Source organism: Acipenser ruthenus, chromosome 32 (genome assembly GCF_902713425.1).
Source record: "Acipenser ruthenus chromosome 32, fAciRut3.2 maternal haplotype, whole genome shotgun sequence".
In the NCBI taxonomy this organism is placed as follows: Eukaryota; Metazoa; Chordata; class Actinopteri; order Acipenseriformes; family Acipenseridae; genus Acipenser; species Acipenser ruthenus.
Window position 1 is genome coordinate 8,268,816 of NC_081220.1, and position 21,700 is coordinate 8,290,515.

The 21,700-nt window shown below is 42.1% G+C and overlaps 4 protein-coding genes and 1 non-coding gene across 7 annotated transcripts; 1 reads left to right on the forward strand and 4 right to left on the reverse strand.

Moving 5' to 3' along the window:
• Positions 1-2,150: 2,150 nt before the first annotated feature.
• On the reverse strand, positions 2,151-9,848 carry LOC131702979 (histone H2B 3-like). 3 transcript variants are annotated; one of them, XM_059005847.1, is made up of 3 exons: positions 9,306-9,848; positions 4,193-4,513; positions 2,151-3,105 (listed from the first exon to the last, which is right to left on the reverse strand). In XM_059005847.1, the coding sequence occupies exon 1, from the start codon at positions 9,804-9,806 to the stop codon at positions 9,429-9,431; it is 378 nt and encodes a 125-aa protein (XP_058861830.1). In that variant the 5' UTR covers positions 9,807-9,848; the 3' UTR covers positions 2,151-3,105; positions 4,193-4,513; positions 9,306-9,428. The 3 variants fall into 3 exon arrangements, 2 of the variants coding, with proteins under 2 accessions (XP_058861830.1, XP_058861829.1); XM_059005846.1 differs by having other exon boundaries at positions 9,306-9,436; XR_009309629.1 differs by lacking the exons at positions 2,151-3,105; positions 9,306-9,848 and adding an exon at positions 6,167-6,914 and having other exon boundaries at positions 3,794-4,513.
• A 1,017-nt stretch (positions 9,849-10,865) lies between these two features.
• On the reverse strand, positions 10,866-11,260 carry LOC131703009 (histone H4). The gene has a single exon (XM_059005888.1). The coding sequence runs from the start codon at positions 11,223-11,225 to the stop codon at positions 10,914-10,916; it is 312 nt and encodes a 103-aa protein (XP_058861871.1). The 5' UTR covers positions 11,226-11,260; the 3' UTR covers positions 10,866-10,913.
• A 965-nt stretch (positions 11,261-12,225) lies between these two features.
• On the forward strand, positions 12,226-12,933 carry LOC131703000 (histone H1-like). Its single transcript, XM_059005876.1, has one exon. It carries the CDS (start codon positions 12,289-12,291, stop codon positions 12,904-12,906), a length of 618 nt encoding a protein of 205 aa, XP_058861859.1. The 5' UTR covers positions 12,226-12,288; the 3' UTR covers positions 12,907-12,933.
• Positions 12,934-13,970: 1,037 nt separating this feature from the next.
• On the reverse strand, positions 13,971-14,452 carry LOC131703002 (histone H3). Its single transcript, XM_059005879.1, has one exon. It carries the CDS (start codon positions 14,432-14,434, stop codon positions 14,024-14,026), a length of 411 nt encoding a protein of 136 aa, XP_058861862.1. The 5' UTR covers positions 14,435-14,452; the 3' UTR covers positions 13,971-14,023.
• A 6,549-nt stretch (positions 14,453-21,001) lies between these two features.
• Positions 21,002-21,120, reverse strand: LOC131703481 (5S ribosomal RNA). The gene has a single exon (XR_009309932.1). It is a non-coding gene; the product is annotated as a 5S ribosomal RNA (ribosomal RNA).
• Between the last annotated feature and the right edge of the window lie 580 nt (positions 21,121-21,700).

Genomic DNA, 21,700 nt, shown 5'->3' on the forward strand with positions numbered 1-21,700 from the left:
GTTGATGACTGTTTCATTTCTAATAAGTTCTTATAAATGATAAGAAACGACGAGTTGATTTGGCTATTCACGTGGATAAGCCACAGCTGCATTTTACAGTACCAGGGAATCCTTCTGGTCTGAAGCAGCCTCTTAATAAGGGGCCCCCATGGTGGGAGGTGGTTGATGCAACACATGGGAGTTTTCAAGCTCTCTAAATGCTGTGTCTTATTCTAGTGGAGTACAGGCTCATCAAATCAATCCCCAAGACAAATAGACAAACCTCTGTGTTGAGAATATAGGATTGAGTTCTGGAAGAATGGATCTTACCCAGTTCTCTCTTGCTGGCCTGGTAATCATCATCTCCCAGCTCTTCAGAGTCCTCAAGGAGGCTCCTTGCATCTGCACACAGAGGAAATGGAGGGGGGAAATCATTCTTTTAAATGGCAATGTACAAATTAAGAACAAAGAAGGATATTCTTATGGTAAGTTGATTATTCAATAGTGCAGCATTGAGGAAAAGCCTGCCTTCTCCACTATGTTATCTCATGGAAGACTGTCTGCTATCTCCCTACCCTTCTGTTATTCTGATGAAAGTCAGTCAATGCCATCTCTTCCCCCATTTATTTTAGGTTGAAGGCATTCAATGCAATCCCTCCCTCCCTCCCCATGTTACTCAGGAGAAAGGCAGTCTTACCAGCCCCTGACAGAAGCAATGCTGTCAGGACAGAGAGGAGAATGGCTCTTGTAGTCCAGGCTTTCATCTTGACAAGGTGCTGATGCTGCTTTTCCACTCTTCAGCTGCTCTGGTCCCTCCACCCTGCTCTGTTTTATACCCTCTCCCAGGCAAATGCACTCCTTCACCACTAAACCCTCATCAAGGACCCTTTCTTTCTCTACACTGTGATACTGTGTGATGCCCTCCTCTTCCAAATTTCCATACTTCACTTGAAAACTATTTCCTCTATACCCTATGATCCAAATCTATTGACACAGTGTCAGTGATCTCCATTGTTCTCTTAACACAGTGCAGGATCAGTGCTGGGATCAGCAGGTGCAGACAGGTGGCCCCATATACAGTATTAAAGGCAATAGAATGATTAGTTATCAGTCATGCAAAATGAAGCATTCTCTGGAATTTCATTTCTACAGTACAGTACTGCAAACACTCAGCTCACAAACATGTTCATTATACCAGGTGTTGTGGTTGAGCTGCTTCTTTCATTAGCAAATCAGTCAGCTGCTGTACGGTGTGGAGTGCATGTTTCTTATTGAAACATTTCACAATTGTATTACTAAGTCTCTTTTTAGAAGGAAAAATGTAGGATTGAAATACCCAGTGGGTATGAGAGAAAGACCTTGGTGTTGTGATAGACTCATTTCTACCAGCAACGGGGAAGCAATCATAAAGGTGAAGACTAATCCCAGGGCTTAAAATTAACCCAAACTAATACCTCAAGCATAGCACTGACACCAGGGCCAGAGGACACTGCTGGAAATTAAGTGTGGATAGCCATAGGACAGAGGGTAGGAGACACCTTCTCACAGAGTGTGGTGAGGGGATGGAATGGGTTACCAAGTCATGTTGCTAGGGCTGGGATCCTTTAAGACCCTACTTAACAGTTTTGAGATCAATCAGCTGCTGCACTGATGGGCCGGATGTCCTCCCTGGTTCTGTGTTCTGAATTCTGGATCTCCAGTGTGCTGGCATTGATTGGTAACTCCTCTCCAGAGTCAGTTGTTTTCCTTGTACACTCAACCAACCCTAAATATGCTGAGAGAACAGTTGAGGGAACTAAATCTATTCAGTCTGGAACAAAAAAAAAAGACTAGAGGAGACTAAAGGTTTTAAAAAGTTGAAGTTAACTGTAGTCACTCTTTCAAGCACAGCAGAGACAAGTACTAGAGAGAGAGGGGAGTATTCAACACATCGGGAGCAGAAATCACCTTGTTAAGAAGCAATGGTATGCAGCCCATTAAAGTGCTAAAAGCTCTCTGGTGCACCCTGCTGGAAACAGTATTGATTTTACACTTCAAGCTGCCCGCATGATAACTGTGGTATACTGTGCTGCGTCTTGAGGTACCGCAGATTCACCATGGTATCAGGGAAGATTCCACACAAAACACTGCAAGAGGCTGAGCAGTGCAGGAGGAAAAAGAGAAACTTGTACTCATAATAACAATCTATTTAATATATTACTAATGTGATGTAACACAATCAGAATGCTCAACAACATGATGAACACAGATTTTGGTGAGTTTTTGATCTGAACAAATTGTGATTAGGGGTGACCAGATTTATCAAGCCACTTCTGTTTTCAGTTAATATTTCTGTATTTAGTCAAATGCACTCCTGTTGTTTAGTTGTCCCCAAGTGTCTGCATTTCTGAGAATGTTCTCTAGTCCTGTAAGAGTCTGCAACTGACTTCACTTCTTCACACTAAGTGCAGGGATAGGATTACACACCTATGTGAATGTTATGGTGTCTTTTAAGGTGTCCTAACTGGTTGAATCTCTTCCCACAAACAGCACAGTGATAAGGTTTCTCTCCTGTGTGAATGCGCTGGTGGATTTTAAGGTTTCCTAAATTACTTAATCTCTTCCCACACTCAGTACAGTGATAAGGTTTCTCTCTTATGTGAATGTGCTGGTGTGAATGAAGATTTCCTAACTGTGTGAAACTCTTATCACTGGTCTGTATGTGGGAAGGTTTCTCTCCTGTGTGAATGCGCTGGTGTCTTTTAAGCAGTGATATATGATTGAAACTCTTCCCACAATCAGCCCAGGAAAACGTAGTCCCTCCTGTGGGATTTCCCTTGTGAGTTTCAGGAGCGTCTAATTGACAGGAACTCTTCCCACCTTCAATAGAATGAGGCAAGGTCTTCAAGTTGCCCTGGGTTTCAGAATTGTTAAAACACACAGAATGTGCCGTCTCTGTACTCTCCACAGTAAGTGGGTGACTGTCCTGTAAAGAAGGGATTTTAACTGAGTGAGTTCTCAATGTCTTCACATACTCTTCTTGGGGTGTCGTTTCTCTGTGTTTCTTGCACTGTGGTTTGCCTCTAGAAGAGTTTTTGCACTGGGGTGATAGAGTGGAGTCGTGTTCTCCTTCATCTACTTTAGAAGCTAAAGAAAGAAAGAGAAGAGAGACAAAGGTTATTGTACAGAATTCTTCCACATGCACTGTTCTGAACACAAGCGAATGAGCAGTTCAGTGATTGGTTGCTTGAGATGAGGCGGATTCATTTACCAGTTAGTGTCCCGCAAGTTTCAGTCACAGCAATTTATCTAATATATATTTATTTTTTTTGATAATAATTAATATAGAAATTCCATTTGCAATCCCACGCACTGCACCGTGTCTTTTTATTCTAGCTGTATTGAAGACACACGACATGCAGAACTATGTAGGGCTGGAGGGGTTTGGATTTTCCACAACTCATTTTTTTATAAATCAAACTTTCTTGTGTAAAATATCTGTAGAGCAAAGATCCGGTAAAACTACAATGCCCAGAATCCCCTCCCAGCTGAAACTGATTCACTGGTCTGCTGTACAGAACACCTCCACACACGTACTTACTGTACTGTGACAATAATAACACAGCAATGCTTACTGTGAGACACACAAAAGTGAAATGTGGTGTTGCGAGCAAACATTACAGTCCTCAGGATAGTTGCCATGAGATGAGCTTTTAAAAATGAAATAAAATAAGACTAATTTTGGCGATCCTGCTGCATACATTCTCCACAGGAACTCTCTACTGAAATGTTTCTTCTGGTGACGCTGAATAACCCGACTGGATTTGGCATCACCCAGTGATGGGACACGTGATCCCTGCAGCTCTGTAAAGCTGTGGGAGCAGCACAACTGCAAACAGTCTACCAGGAATGAGGGAAGGCAAAGATCTAACACAGGGGTGTCCATCCAGACACAGGAGTATCACTTTATATAACTGAGTCTGTTCAATGTGGAGCGGAATGGCCTCCAGGACCGTGATTGGACACCGCTGATCTAACAGCATTCTAAAGAGGCGTGGCAGCGGCTGCACATCTAGCAGGTGCCTCAGAAGCAAGCACAGTGATGTCCTTGTTGACATAGTGGCTGGGCAGCTCCCCTTGGTTAAAATATGAATCTCAAGCACACTGCTGGTGTTCAGTACCAGGTTCTGCAGGATGAACAGGCAGCTCAATGCTGCTTGTTTTGTAGGATTACCTCTAAATCCCAGTTCACATTCAGATAGAGAGTCATCACACAGGTTGGATCCCAGCTTGTTGTTCTCCTCAAGTGTACAGACATGATTTTCATGGGGAAGTTCCTCTGCGATGGGGACACATTCCTGCTCTATGAATTCCTCTTTAATAGGAACACATTCCTGTTGAGGGACCTCTTCATCTTTAACACATGCCAGCTCTGTAACCTGCATTAGACTTGCACACCACTCCTGCTCAAAGGACTCCTCTTGTGTGTAAGCTGCTTCTATCTTTGGCCACTCCTGTGCTTCAGATTCAGGGATAGCGTGGCTCTCTTTGGGATCTGTGGGAAACAAAACTGTATACAATTAGATCTCTTACTTACTAGCTATGTTTGTTGGTTGCTTTGATCAGGGATTTAAAGTTACTGTTCCTCAGTTATTTCGTATAGGGGTGAGCCGGTATAATAGTTTGGTGGTTTAGGTACATGATGGTATTGATACCATTCCTGTTATTCTACATTGCAATTATCGGTTAACGCTGTGTTTGTGTTCCTATGAACAAAGTGAAGGAAAAGGCATTTTCATATGAACATTATTATTCTACGTCCTGTACAAAACAAGCCTCAGTGCTGCTGGGCTTTCTCACCTCCTGTAGCCTCACACTGGAGCATTGCATCCACTTCTACCTCCCTGTCAATCACCATCATGACTGCCGTTCTGCCTTTGCATTGTTCTAATGCAAACATCCATTTCTCTACTGCAAACATGCTTAGAAACCAAGCCAGGAGACTTGCAGTCTTAGCAAAGTGTCTGAGGAATGTCTTTTTGTTACCTGATCCTGTATTGTGAGAACGGTTTTGAAGGAAACGGTCAACGCAGAATACAAGTTTCAATGTGTCAAATACAATGAGCAGACAAGCGACTGCAGCAGGATAGCCTGCTTATTCTCAAAGCAGTTTCATTTAAACATGTGATTTACACAACTCAAACTTTTTAAAGTGCAGCCATATGTTTTTTGTACAAACTCCACCTGTGTAATAATCATTAGCAACAACACTGGAAGCTTACTTGTGCAATGCCACGTGACCTGTAGATATAAATCAAATAACATCCCTTGTAGTATTAAAATACATTTGTAATGGTGTGGCTCTCCCTATTGTATGTATCCTGTGCAAACTCATCTCTGCTCTTAAATAATAACCTGGATTAGTAAATGTTTATAAGCAATATGAGCGACCGTTTCCTAATTCTGCTTACCATCAGCTGAACAAAGTACTTTATTTAGAGACTTTATTTAGAGACCGTACTGTGTTGTATTTACTTCCTCCAACTTCAAACCTTAATTGAACTTGTGGAACCACTCGGGTCCAAAATCTTACAGTGGATTGGTGCAGGCAGGGTGCTGCTGCCGCCCCTTTATTGACACAGTGAGGTCTGGAAAGATCGTGTAAATGTGTGTGTGTGGAACAAGAAGGAAACAGCACTAAAGCAAAAGAACGAGCAGCGAATGAGCCGCGACTGTACCAAAGACAAACTCAACAGCACTGGAGCGGAATACAATGAAACCATTTATCTAACAATAGATTTGCAGTCAAACAGTTCAATCAAACACTGAAACCCCATGTGCTGCTGCCTGTATGTTGATATTAAATCACAAATCATTATTCTAACCCTCTGCAATATGGTCTGTGACTGTCTCAGTGGGACTCTATACAAGACATCACTTTACCAGAAGGATACCATTGAAGCCTTCTAAATTAGACTGGTTAAGATTTACCAATCTAGTACTTTCTAGAATACTTATTTAAATATATAAAATAATACAATGCCTCGATTTGACTCTTTATAACCAATATCAGGACAGAGCTGCGTTTATTATAATCAAACACTTTAAAACGTGTCTTAAGAGAAATTCTAACCAAGATCTTTCCAATAGAAGGTGGTTTAAGGTGTTTGATTGACCAAGCAATACCACACAATAACATCAATCTTACCTTGAAATATTAAAGGTTGTTTAATGTCTGCATCTGCAGCGTTTATACACCCTCGCACAGCTTTCAGCTCGTTCTCTGATATTTCCAATCTCAGCTTCAGACTTTCATTCTCTTTCTCCTTTTTGTTCCATTTCCACTCTGAATTCAGTGAATTTGCTGCCGGCAACTTTAGTAATCGCGCACAAGACGGTGTGTAGAGCCGCTTTCACTGCGTGCTCGATGGTAGAGGCGAGCTCGTCTTGAAAGAGCGACACGGACACACTGACGCGTCCATCTTCACTGGTTTGAGTTTCAGACTGGAGTAGCGGAATCCTCTTTTCATATTATTTACTAATATTTATTTTTAACTGTAGCCTTCCCATTCAAATATATTCATCACTGCTTCTGGTGTGATAAAGAAAGAACACAAACAACATGCTTTGCAAGGAGTAACTTTACTTTGGTCTTTCAGAATCGCGCAGAGCTCTGCTGGAGCTTCAACGCGTTTGTTTCTCAGTAAATCATCTCATTGAAAAGCTCGACTTGTCTGTAGCTGCGACTGACGCGCTCCGCTCTGTGTGTGAAATTCAACACAGAAAAGGGATGCTTTCCTTTTCACGGAACTCCGTGCAGGTAATAAACAAACACAAAAATCACTAATTATTAGAAAACATTTCATCCCAGCCTAAATATTTTAAACAGCAGGAGACAGCGTGTTGTAAAATCATCACTGACTGCAACCACCTCTCCACACATGAACAAAACAAACCTCTCTATTTCCTGCACTGAAATGAAAGCGTCACTAGCAGAAGGCGGGCCTGGTTGGACCCATCGCTTATTATTGGCTGTATAAACACTCTATCCCCAGCATGTGAGCCTGATTGGCTGTAGAAACACTCTATCCCCAGCATGTGAGCCTGATTGGCTGTAGAAACACTCTATCCCCAGCATGTGAGCCTGATTGGCTGGCCTCCCTGTCGGAGGCGGTTATGAAACTGGATGCCAGAGTTCGCCATGTTGGCTCTTTCAGCGCTGTGTTCAATGCGATGCATTCAGGCGCGTTAGTAAGTGAGCCGCTCAGAAAGCACACGGAGCTGAATTTAAATGACTTAACGCTCTGCTACAGGAGAGCGCTGAGCGACTTTTAAAAATGGAGAATAATAATGATTTGCTTGTTAGTGTTTGTGAGGTGATGGTTGATGAAATGGCCCCGTGTGAAGTTACTGTCCCCTGCTGGACCTCGCTGAGTTCGGCGCTCTGTTTGGACTGAACCTCATATCTGGCTGTGTTTAATACCGACAATACCGACGTTAATAATGAACATTATGAATAATATTAATACTACAAGCCTAATAATAATACATTAATAACTATAAAACAGCTCCACATTTAAAAAGAAAAATGAAATTAAATGATACAAATTCTAAAACAACCATTTTTACATTATTGTCTACATGCATCATCTCAAATAATTACAATGTCATTTATCAGACCCTTCGGCGTTGTCTTTTGAAGAATTAAACCTGCCAGACCGAACGCAGGCTAACATTCAATCAATCTATCTATTAATCATATATATTTTATATAGCACCCCATATGCGCTTCACAAAATCTACTTAAAAACAACAAAATATCTAATTGTAAGGCTGGTCGAACAAAATAAGTCTTCAGTGTAATTTTAAACAAAGAGCGCTTTCCACGATTTAAGATACTTTAGAGACAGAATATTGGAATTGGCAGCTGAAACTGGGGGATAAAACTGCCTGTGATCAAAGTGGGCAGAAAAGTTGCATACTCTGCATACCGTATTTGGGAGAAAAGAAAACTGATCATCCCTGATTTGTAACGTTTCCATGGTTCGGCCCGGCCACTGCCGTGTGACTGGTTAAAACGATGAGTTCAGTTTTTTTTTTTTTTCTGCTGCTTGGTAATTCAGTCATGAGGCAGCTGTAGCAGAGTGGCGCAGCGGAAGCGTGCTGGGCCCATAACCCAGAGGTCGATGGATCGAAACCATCCTCTGCTAGCTTGTGTTTCTTTTGTTAGCAAAGTAGTTTTTCTAAAATATTAACTGAAGGCAATTAATTAATATTACATTTCGCTATCAAGGATAATATAATGCACAAGGATACTTGTCTTTCATAAGAGCTGAAATAAATTATAGCGCTGAGATTATATATGTTACTAGCGCAAATTTCAAATTGATCAATGCTAATGTTAAAACAATTTAAGAACATTTTAAATAGGCCTTGACTGATATAAAAATATAGTAATGTGATTTGCACTACGCAGGACTAGATGAACTTAAATAAAAACATTACATTTGAAAATAACTTGTGCTTATCCCCACTTACAAGGAAGAGTGGCATCCGTTTCTTTATTAATGAACCAAAGATAAAGACGTTACAAATGAGAGAAGAGTGCCATCTAGTGGAGAAAGAAAAAGCACAATGGCAATAGACAAGTTCTGCAGTATAGCCTATGGGAGTTCTGTTACAGGCGAATCTCTCCATCTCCATATTGATCCAGGTCCATTTCGTTGTTCGAGGTGATCTTGGTGCAAACAGAACGAAGATCACGTGTCGTGTCATTGAGATCTCTCTATCTCACTTAAACAGACGGCTGCGTTTCTCAAGATGCTCCAGCAAGCGCTGCTGCTTGCAAATGGAGAGCATGTAAACAAACTGGACAACTAACATTATCAAGCACGTTATTTTTTTTAATCAAGGTTTATATACACACAGAGTTGGGCAGTGTATTTCACTGGATTAATAAAAAACAAACATAATATATGAATGTTAACACTGAAATTCAAACTGGCCTCGGTTCTACTCTCGATTTAGAACAATGCACAACCAAACCTTTGAATTGCAAAGTACAACAGAATGCATGCCAGTGGAGGCAGCGATATACATGAAATAAATGAGATACCAACAAAAGCATAGTGTTCAATAATTAAGAACGCTTATTATAACTCAAATGTAATGTTTCTTGTAATATTCGCAGTTTTGTCGAAACAATCCATATTTAATTTTTCCCGCCGAAATTAAACAGATTCGAATCGATTTTTACAAGAAAAATAAAATTCATAAAACCCGATAAACATTTAGTTTATGAAACTAAAACTACATGTATTCCCAAATAAATACGTAAGCCTCCTTACCTTAAACATTTCCATTTTAAAATGTGCAGAGAACTGAAATGAGAATTGTACTCTTTTTGCGGTATTTGGGTGGCTCTCAGAAGAGCCTTTGTGTTGTAAAGACGGAGCGGGGGCGGTCTCGGTTTACTTGGAGCTGGTGTACTTGGTGACGGCCTTGGTGCCCTCAGACACGGCGTGCTTGGCCAGCTCTCCGGGCAGCAGGAGGCGCACGGCTGTCTGGATCTCCCGGGAAGTGATGGTGGAGCGCTTGTTGTAGTGAGCCAGGCGGGACGACTCGCCGGCGATGCGCTCGAAAATGTCGTTGACGAACGAGTTCATGATGCCCATCGCCTTGGAAGAGATGCCGGTGTCGGGGTGGACCTGCTTCAGCACTTTGTACACGTAGATCGCGTAGCTCTCCTTCCTGGTCTTTCTGCGCTTCTTCCCTCCCTTAGGCTGGGTCTTGGCAACAGCCTTCTTGGAGCCTTTCTTCGGCGCGGGTGCAGCTTTCGGTTCTGGCATTTTCCTTCTCTGATGCTTTTTGAAAGATGAATGAGTAACCAGCCCCCAGAGCCCCAGTATTTATACAGCCTGTATGCAAATTATTACTAAACAACCCTTTAGAGTGAGAAATTTGACCTGGTAACCTAGCAACGCTCCCGAGTGACGGAGTACTTCGATGTGATTGGTTGTTCACTGGAAACGCAACAGAGGGGGTGGTGACTTTGCCGCGAGCTGAGATCTTTTTTTTTTCTTTCTCTCGAGTTCAGGTTTGAATTCGGCGCCTTTTTTCTTGATCGGTTAGTTTAGGTCTTTTGTTTTTCATTTATTAAATACATGAAGAACTCAGTATACAGCAATACTGAAATCCACACCCGATGCGTCTTAAATATAGAAATATAAATAATCAAATCCACGTCACTTTTTGTGCTCATTAAACACGTTAAATGTAGAAACACACGATCAATGCTGATGCTCTTTGATTTCTTCCTCATCCCAGAGTCCCGATTGTTTCACAGCAGCTTGAATGGCGAAACTTCAACTCAAATACAGAAAAGACGACATCGTGGAGCTCAAAGCTGAATCAGGATCTGCTGCTTTTAATTTATTATACTGATTACAAAATGTACTGAAAATAAAATTAGATAAGACTTTTTTTTTTTTTTTTTTTTTTTTTTTTTTAAGTGTTTTATTTCTTATCTGACTTTAATTCTGCACGGAATCGGATAAAACCGAGCTCGTATTTTCTCATTATTACTGAAAATGTTCACTTTTTAAAATACAATTCCATTCAATTAATTGATTTTTATTGATTTATTAACTGAAATGCTTATTTTAATTTTATTTTTTTCTGGATTTGTGTAAAGAGTTAAAAATCCAACACTTAAGTTTCAGCCTAAAATACTCTCGTTACACAGCGTGAAATAGGTCTAAATAGCCATTTTAAAACAACAAAGAAAACACTGGGGAGATAACAGTATAAAACATTTTGAAAAATGTGATTTTATTCTTTTGAAGATTTTAGTGGTGTACTAAAATTTAGCTTGTTTCAGAATTGAAAACTCTTTAAATGAAAAGGTGGGCGGCTCTTAAAAGAGCCTTTGTGTTCGTGTCCTTGTGTCCAAATCTTTAACCCCCGAATCCGTACAGAGTGCGACCCTGGCGCTTCAGAGCGTACACCACATCCATAGCGGTGACGGTCTTTCTCTTGGCGTGCTCCGTGTAGGTGACGGCATCCCGGATCACATTCTCCAGGAACACCTTCAACACCCCGCGGGTCTCTTCATAGATCAGCCCGGAAATTCGCTTCACTCCTCCGCGGCGAGCCAGGCGGCGGATAGCGGGCTTGGTGATGCCCTGGATGTTATCACGGAGCACTTTGCGATGCCGCTTAGCGCCTCCTTTCCCGAGTCCTTTACCACCTTTGCCTCTTCCAGACATGCTGTAGATCCGTATTATGAAAATAACACAATACTTGAAACGAGGGCTGAGGCTCTAATACATACACGCAGACCGGACCTGATTGAAAAAGAAGCCAGCAAAGAAGAGCGCGCACACATTAGACCCGCCCACCACTGAGCCGTGTCTGTGAGCGCGTGTTAACCACCAAACTGCTGACTCGCATTCCCTGCATAGTGTTGCTGATTAACAACGCGAATGTGAATGAATTTATGGAAATGTCCTTTAACCTGATTCCAAATAAGTTTTTACACATTGTTTTCCAACATAATGGTTATGTATTTCTGCAGGCAAACACACAGTGGAAAAATAACCTTTTTTCCTCACCAGGAGGCAGAGGTGGCATTGCCTATGAAATACACTACTAATGAAATATTTAAACTACTCAGAGAATGCTGTGCTGATGCCAGGGTAATTACATTGTTGCAACAAGTGTGGGTCAGGGGTGAAGAGAAATACAATTCAACAAAGTAATTCTCCCAATCGATTACAAGGGGATGATCCGGCAGAACGTGATGCAGTGTATTAACCGCACCGCACATAAAGGTGATTAAATGTCCAGTTTTACAAACTTCACGCTTCAAACTTAAGTTGTGTTTGCCTAGCTTTCTCGTTTGTGAAACCAATCATACAGTTACTTTAAATAATACAATTGTCATCTTATATTCAAAAAAATCTAGCGAAGTACAGAGCGAGCAGTTTGGTTTCGCTGGAGGATAGTGCAGTTTTGGTCACCTCAATTAAAGATGCAGTAAAGGTCCTGGTTAAAGAATACGTTATATTGTAAACACAAGCCTTCTGCTTTGATACCCCCGGTTGTTTGTGTACATTTGTTCCAATTTCATTATCAAATTGTATATTTTGTGCTGCGTGAAAACACAAGACAGGACGTTTTCATAATGAATCTGTTGCCTGCGGGTCAGTTGAGTCTACACGGTTCTCATCGTGTGGATAAGTTCCGCTCTCCGCCTTCCTGCTCACATTCTGTGACACACAGAACAGTTTAGTATTAAGTTTGAGTTTTCTCCGTGTTGAAATATTAGAAATGGCAGAAACTGCTCCAGCACCAGCCGCTCCTGCTCCGGCTAAAGCTCTCAAGAAAAAGACCGCGGCAAAGCCCAAGAAATCGGGTCCCAGCGTGTCGGAGCTCATCGTCAAGGCTGTGTCTGCCTCCAAGGAGCGCAGCGGGCTGTCTGTGGCGGCGCTCAAGAAGATCCTGCAGGCCGGCGGCTACGATGTGGAGAAGAACAACTCCCACGTCAATAGAGCCCTCAAGAGCCTGGTGACCAAGGAGACCCTGCTACAGACCAAGGGCACCGGCGCCTCGGGCTCCTTCAAGCTCAACAAAAAAGCAGCTGAAGCCAAGGAGAAGGCGGCCAAGAAGGCGGCAGCTCCAAAGAAACCAGCGGCAAAGAAAGCGGTTGTCAAGAAAACAACGAAAAAGGTTTCGGCAAAGAAAGCAGCGACACCCAAGAAGACTCCTACGAAAGCGAAGAAACCGAAAGCTGTAAAGAAGGCGCCCAAGAGCCCGAAGAAAGCGGCTGCCAAGCCTAAAAAGGTCGTAAAGAAGAGCCCGAAGAAAGCGAAGACAGCGCCTAAACCTAAAAAGGCGACCAAGGCAGCTAAACCCGCAGCGAAGAAGGCGGCTCCTAAAAAGAAGTGATCAGTTAAAGCGACGATGCGACATTGAACCCAAAGGCTCTTTTCAGAGCCAAAACATCTTTCTAAAAGAGCAGGTTGTCCTTGTAAACACAGGGCGATGTGTGGAATGTGCTGCCGTGGAACGTGTTCCGCTTTCTCGGTGGAACAGCCCGCTCTCCTCGGCGAGCAGTCCAAGACGGTGAAACATGGCGCCGCCCCGCAGGTACAGCTGTGGACAAAGGTGTTGCATTATCTCGAATTCTATGATTGAAACACCTTTAAAATAATTAATAACCTCATTTACATCTTTTATTTGACATGTAATCAAATAAACTACGAAATGATGTCGTAAAAGTCTATCAAAAGCCATAATGCAGTTGTACAGTATTTCGTGTTAGATTTGGAAACGTCACATTGTTCAATTCTTTTATTTTTATTATTATTTCTTAGCAGACGCCCTTAACCAGGGCGACTTACAATTAAAATTATCACATTGTGCACATTATACATTAGATCAATGACAACTGTATCTGCAATACTGGAAAACTACAATAAACAGACTCGATTTACGATGGTCTGTACTGTACAGCGAGATTGTTTTTATGTATTTGACTCAATTTTATTAATGTTGCTATTTTACATATTATATAAATACTGGTTTGAACTTGTCGACTGAAAAAAAACATCACCAAGCACAAACCCCATCATCCCCACATCGCTGTCAGCCAAGATGCTAGAACAGAAACAGAACAAACTGATTCTGAGAAAAGACTCGAAGCTGTTCCTGTTACACACCGAACAAGCTGAGCGAGTCCGAGCCGGTTCACCTCCCGAAATTCCGCCGATAATAAACGAGGCATTTTTTTTATATCTGATATCAGATTTTTATTTTGGCCTAAAATGTAGCCTCTCTTTCCATCTATAGATTTGATGGTTTAAAAGAAACACAACGTTGGGAAGGAAAAGCGAAAAACGCTCTTAATATAATGTTAACATGTTCCAATTGCGAAACTTACACATATAACACTTACCGTGTAAACTACAGCTGTTTATTTAAAATTGGAATATAACACTTTCAGAGAAGTGGGTGGCTCTTAGAAGAGCCTTTGAGTTTCGCTGTATTTTAAGGGTTTTGCAGTTTAAGCGCGTTCTCCTCGGATTCGGCGGGCCAGCTGGATGTCTTTGGGCATGATGGTGACTCTCTTGGCGTGAATGGCACACAGGTTGGTGTCCTCAAAGAGCCCGACCAGGTAAGCCTCGCTAGCCTCCTGCAGCGCCATTACAGCGGAGCTCTGGAAGCGCAGGTCGGTCTTGAAATCCTGAGCGATTTCTCGGACGAGCCGCTGGAAGGGCAGTTTGCGGATCAACAACTCGGTGGATTTCTGATAGCGGCGGATTTCCCTCAGAGCCACAGTGCCAGGTCTGTAACGGTGAGGTTTCTTCACGCCGCCGGTAGCGGGGGCGCTCTTTCGAGCAGCCTTGGTAGCAAGCTGTTTCCTGGGCGCCTTTCCACCGGTGGACTTACGCGCAGTCTGCTTAGTTCTTGCCATTTTCAAACTCTACTACACAGTATTTAAAAAAAAAAAACCCTGTAAATGGCACAAGCAGCCGATAACAGAGACTATATAGGAACTGAGCTACTCTGATAGGCTATGAGATCTGAAGGACGGGTCTCTGTTCCTCATTGGCTATATTCCAGACTCTCAATGATTGATTGGAACATTTGAATTCTGCGCGCGCGCATTCTGTTAAGCAGTTATTGTTTCGGAGCTGTTGGCGCCTTTTTTTAAATAAATACAGTATAGTCACTCAGGACAACATTGCTTATCCCCAGTATAAGAAATGCATTCCATTCAGATTAAGCAGTCTGGGTTCAAAATTGTAACGGAGAAACGCTCAACAATAGGCAAGCAATACTTATTTATGGCGAGAGAAAATACATAAACCAAGCATGTACCATTAACACTAAAGAAAATAGACCAATTCAAAAACTATAATCAGACTGAAAACAAACAAACAAAAAACAAAACACGGAAAATACATATCCCCGCAATAAAACACAAACACGGGAGGAGGTGGATTTCCAACTGGAAGCATGTTTCAAGGTAGCTCGATCGAAAACAAAGTAAAGCAGTCAATTGATATTGTATCAGATTGTCTCTTTGTAAAGAACGTGGCATTAATGTGGGAACGTGAGCTACACGCGCTGAGGCGAGGCGTGTGTTTGATATCGCTCCAAACAGACATGGCAGCGCTGCACTGCCACACACAAATACAAACTAACTATTTATTGCTTCAATTCTCACCAGTCGGTATTTTTCAGACAATAAAAATAAACCGATTCGATGTGCTTTTATAGAAAAGTGGGTGGCTCTTAAAAGAGCCTTTGGGGGTTTTTAAGCCTGGCTTCTATTATCTTGCTGTATACATTTGAAAGTATTTAACTACAAAATATAGAAAAAAGCATATACTGAATATATTTTATACTATTAACACTGATAATTTTTTTTTCTCTGAGTTTGTATGGTGTAGCACTTTTTTCTATATCATAGCAAACTGTATTACAAGTATATACTGTATACAGTATATATTGTATTTGAGTTTATTTTTATTGTATAATATACAGTATATATTGTACTTGAGTTTATTTTTATTGTATAATATACAGTATATATTGTACTTGAGTTTATTTTTATTGTATAGCATACAGTATATTGTATTTGAGTTTATTTTTATTGTATAGTATACAGTATATATTGTATTAGAGTTTGTTTTTAATTGTATAGTCTATTTTACTGTATATTTATGATGCAGGTATTCCCTCTCAGGGTAATTTATCCTGGAGTGTGGTCGCTTTAATACTGAAGTTCCTGACAGGTGGATTCTGTCCATTACCATTCCCAACAGAATACCCTGGACAGCCATGTTGAGGCCTTTTCCACACAAGTAATGTTTTGGTGCCCTCTGGTGAGCTTTCCTTGTACTTGTAAATGTGTGTATAGGATTACTATCAGCAAAAAACAAAACAACAACAAAAAACAACAACCTTAAATAATATTAGAAAATGAAAGATGGAATAAAGTGATAATCTTGCCCCATTACAGAAAAATAATGAAAGAATATAAACAAACAAACAAGGTTTATTCATCTTGTTGATTTTCAATTTCTTCTAACTGGGCTCCTTATTGCACTCATTCTGTGATCTTTTTACAGTATCTGTAAATACCTCTGGTTTGTGCTAAAGCTGAAAAAAATCCATCACAGTGCTGGATTTTCTGGTTTTCAGCCAGGTGGATAAGCTACTATAGTCATATTCTTACAGCCAAGGACAGGTGTCCTGGTAGGGTTAAAGCTAGCCTGCACACACAAGTAAAGTAGAGTTGATGAAATCGTACTTAATAATAACAAGAGCAAAGTCTTCTGTTGAGATTAGTTTGGAATCCAAAGCGTATAAAGGTTCACTTCATTACTGCACTGAGTGTGGAATTGCTTTGTCCAAATCAGATCTCATTATATTGATGAGTTTCTCGAAAGCACTTCATTATTTCACTGTATGCTCTGTTCTCTGCTAATTTTCCACAGTTAAATCCTGAATCCCTGCTTCCCTTCATGTGTCAAATAATTGCTGTGTCTTGTTGTTTTCTGTGTGTCTTCCTACAAATATTCAGCAATTGAATTCTCTTCCAAAGTAATAATAGAAATGCAGTTTATTGATTACAAGCCTATTATTATTATTATTATTATTATTATTATTATTATTATTATTATTATTATTATTATTATTGAATGATGTATATGTTGAATAATAATATTTTAAACTAATGTTATTTGTGTGTCATATTTATTGGTATTACTTTGAATGTATTGTTTGTGGTGTGTGTGCTCTTTAGGCAGCATGGTGTTTGCAATGCTGTAAACAAACAGTGTACTATTTTTCACCGTGTTTATTGTCTGCTTATACTCGCCAACCGCGGCTTCGGCCCTGCGTCCCCCCCGGTACACGCTCTGCGCTGACCAGGTGTGTGTGTTGACCACGCGGTTAGGGTCGGCACATAGCGTAGCGGCCTCCCTGGTGCTGCGGTACCGCGGCGCACGCATAGCCCGTGATGTTATTATCTCGGGGCACAGGTGCTTAATATAAGCGACACATGGTGCCCAGCGCCTCAGTGGTAGTGCACAACAACGCTGCACGATACGCGGTGCACTTAGTGCCCTCAGTACTCGGAGTGTGCAGTGCTCGGATCACACAGAACACATGTGCACGCGTGCTGATACCTCTACCACTCTAGTGTGATTACACACGGTACACAGTTCACGTAGATACGGTGCCTGGGATGCACAGTGCAAGCAGTGCATGTGGTGCACGTTGCGCTAATTGTGTAGGCACAGGTCAACCTAGCATATAGCTCACAGTGCTGCGCAGTACCCAGTGTAAACAGGGTACTCGGCACAAGGTGTACAAGGTTAATATCCTTGCTGCAACAATAGTGGTTGTATACACTATGCTAACACTTGCCAGTGTTCGTCGCAGTGCAAGCAGTGCCTCAGTGCTAATGCACAAGGCCAGGCCTATGTCGGGGTCTCATCCCTGTATGGACATTATGGATCTCAAGGCCAAGATGACCCAGGTCCTGGAGCTCTTCCCCTGTCCAGGTCCCGCAGCCCCAGTCGCCATACCCCCCCCCCCTCTTCCTTTGGAGTGCAGGAGGGGTGGGCAGGGTCATCTCAGCTGGTACAGGGGGACACGCTGTCTATAGCGGCCTCAGGTGACGGGGCTTCTTTCTCCTCGGAGATGCAAGTGGGTGAGACCCTTGCCGAGGAAGAGCCTGGTTCTGAGAGTGTCTCAGAAGCCAGTACCACCCCGCTGTCCAGCTCCATTTTGGCACTCGTGGGACGTGCTGCAGCTTTCCTGCAGCTCCCCTGGACGCCAGCATCAGAACCACGCTGGTCCGTTTTCTGGACGCAGGTGCTGGCTTCCCGCCCCCAGAGGTTCCCGGCCTTCCCAGATTTTTTGGAGGAGGCACACTCCTCCTGGGACCACCCGGCCGCGGGACTCAGTGTGCTGAAGCAGGCCGCATCGCTCGCCTCCTGGTAGACTCCACCATTGCAGCCTTGGTTAAGGCCCCGCCAGTGGGTGGTCTTATTAAAGACCCGGCGTGCCCGAACCCCCAATGCAGGGTGACGGAGACACATTTGAAGCGAGCCTACGCAGCAGAAGCGCAGGCAACTCACTTGGCTAATACAGCTAGTGTGCTGACCACGTATTTAGATGGTGTATTGCGTGAAGCCCCACTCCCCGGGCCTGTGGCCACGGAGCTGCGCCTCCTGTCCAGCACACGGCTGCAAGTCTCCGGTCTCCAAGGGCAAGCCCTTGGCTGGAGCCTGGCTAGCTTAGTGGTGGCTCGTAGGCAGCTATGGCTGTCTCAAGCCAGGGTCCCTGATGTGGATAAGGCTGCGCTGCTTGATGCGCCGATATCCCCAGGTCATACGTTTGGGACAGCAGTGGAGGAGATTTTGCAAAGATCTCACCAGGAACGCGAGACATCCAGTCAGGTGGCCGCATTGCTCCCTCCCCTTGCCTCTGCATGGGGTAGGTCGAGCCGCTGGTGAGCTCCCCAGACTCGGACTGTCACACGAACAGTCCCAGTCCCCACAGCTCCACTGGGTGACCTAAGGCATCGCCCTCAGGGCACACCAGCAGGTAACCGAACGCAGGTCGTGGTCAGTCCACAAACCAGCGTCATAGAAGATTTAGGCCAGCACCCTAAATACTCACTCAAAATTGCCAAGCCGCGTGGGGCAAATTCTATTTCCTCTCGGCCACAAAGGTCCTTGTCCTTCCCAAACCCAAGGTGGCGTAGTCGACAAAATCTCTTGGTATCATACAGGTTACCGTGGACACCCTACCCGTGACACATACATGTAAACTACACCACAGTGAGCAGCTCCTTCCTCCAGACACAGACCACACTGGAGTGTTTAGATTACTGGGTGTGAGGAGCCTTGTGTTAACAACGGAAGAACTGGACTGACTTGGGAGCTCACTGCTGCTGCCTATTTCAATTGTTTTATTACTGTGTTACAGTATGGGGCAGCAGTAGTGCTCTGGCTCCCTCTTGTGGTCAGTGTGAGTGATGGCAGTGTGTGCAGCTTGGCAGGGCACTGATGCCTGTTTCCAGAGAGGGATTCAATCAAACACTAAATTCACAGTTTAATAGAAGAGTGGATTAGTTCTATTTGTATATGTGTTCTAAGCGCTGCACTTGTGTTTCAATAAGTGTCACAGACAGTTCTATGAGATCTGAGCTGTGAACACAGGTGGGACTTGATAGGGTTGGATGACTCACAGTACAGTTAGATTATCCTTCCAGTAGTTTTATGTTTAGCCTCTCAGTGCTTTCCTGCTCTCTAGGAGGGGCATTAGAAATCTGCCTGTTCAGAATGAACTGGCCCATAAGTGTTGAGACATGTGTGCCAGGGAGCTGCTGCACACATAAGGAATGAAGGAGACCAGGTGGGTAACAAGGATGACACAGGAGGCAAGACAATAAAGAATAAACTGACTTTAATAACGCTGATGTGCTGATCCTGAATAAAAAATAAAAATTCATTCAGGGACTTCTGAGTTCCTCATTTAAAAATGTGTCTGAAATTGAGATAACATCATTTTTATTATTATAAGTTATAATCCAAGTTAGAAAAAGAAGACTAAAACACCCAATCTTCCATCTATTTGAGGTGCACACCATGTTAATATATGGGGCATTCAATACCAACTCAACCAGTGCAGATTTTACTAGAATAAATTACCTGGGGTTTTTCTGACATGCTGAGTGCAGAAACTATGGTTGTTATTTTTTTTTTATTTCTCCTTCGACCTATGACCTTGCAAGGGTCAACAAAAAATGATAAATTATGTTGTAATCAAACTGCCATGTTTCTTCAATTTTGCATTGTCCGGAGTTAGATCTAGACAAACAAGTGACAGAGTTTGCTTCCAGTGGCACTAGCTTGGAGCTGAGGAGTTATCAACTTGCTTATGGGACTTGGAGTTTTTTGTTATCATGACATATTTGAGTGAATACTGCTCAGTTCTCCCGAGTAATCCAGGCTGATTCAAATTCAGGATGCTCTCTAATTAAGTATGACCCCATTTTTTGGGGGTTTTGCCTGTGGGCTTCTCACCCTGGATTGTAAATCAAGGTGTTTCTTCACCTCTTTAAATGCTGGTGATGCCCATCGCCTGGGCCTAACTACTGTTCTCAGCTGTTGACAGGACTTGGAGACGACATTGTAGTTTCTGGAAAAATTAGCAATAAACAAATTTCATTTTGACATTTTCTTTGACAAAGCATTTCAACTATTGAATGACACCTCTCCATGCATCTGACATTTTAATATTGCTTAATCCTGTCCAATAAAATGTGGAATATTTGAAGTAGTGTCCGATACATTCAGCAAAACTTTTAAGGTTCCAAGTCAGGTCTACATCAACAATTATACAATTCTTAAGACAATTTGTTAATTCGTAATATTTTACCTCATGGTTTGACTTTTATCTTTCAAAATTTGAGTTAAGAAAAAGTTAACAAAAACAAAGACCATTTCAATGTGTTAAAATATTTGTCCTTAATTGCAACCATATAGTAAAACCACTTATATTTCTTTTTGACTTTCTTCTTCTCTCCTCAAGCTGCCATCTGTTCCAAATGTTGGATTTGTTGCTTTTTCTTTTTAAGGAACACCAGTAAGTTTTCATGGCAGCTAGAAAATAGAAAAACATATTTACATATCCATGTACCATTTTACTGTACATATATAGGCTGATATACTGATAATACATTGAATCTCAATGTCTTTGAAATCACGTAATTCCACAGCAATGTCTATTTATCAAACTGAAAAATAATGTAATTTTTTATGTTTTAACAAACTCGAACACACACACACATGGGAAAAGGGCAGGATGGATTGAGTTCATATCATTTACTTATGTTAAAAGTTTCATGTTAAATGTTAAAATAAAATGTATTTTTTTTTTCTAGTTGGAGCAAGTGTGAGAATATTATTCGAAATATGTGGGGAAATAGCGCCCCCTTTCAAGCTGTAGGTAGAAAAGCTTACAGCACCTGGTATTCCCAGGGGGTCTCCCATCCAAGTACTAACCAGGCCCAACCTTGCTTAGTTTTCGAGATCAGACGAGATCGGGCGTTCTCAAGGTGGTATGGCCGTAAGCGAAAAGCTGTGGTGGTTTAGTATGTTTCATAGTAACTAATACCGGAATAGTGCTACACGAGAAAAAAAAGCATTGCTTAAAATGAATGAATGAATGAATGAATAAATACATAAATATCGACATAAATGTATTTATTCCCATACGTATTTATTTATTCATTCCAATATTTACATATTACTTTATTTATTTCGATAATTGCGGGTGGTCGGACAAACTTACAAGATTATCGTCTGTATTGTTCTTTCAGTAGCCTAAATACCAAATTTAAACGACACCAAAACTAACCACGGGGTAAGAACAAATAAAAAATAAGAAACGCATATGCACGGCCATAAAACGACACACACACACACACACACACACACACGCACACACACACAACCTGAAAAGCAAACATTATACTGAAGGGAAAACAAACACGTAAAGAAGCAGAAATGAAATCCACACACCGTTATTAAAACAGCCGATCTCAGTTGTATTGTGTAATGAATGATAAAGGGCTAGATGTGTCATTGGACTCCGCTGACGAGGGGCAGCAGTAGGTTTAGTGGTTATTTGTTTATGCTCGACAGATGATTCG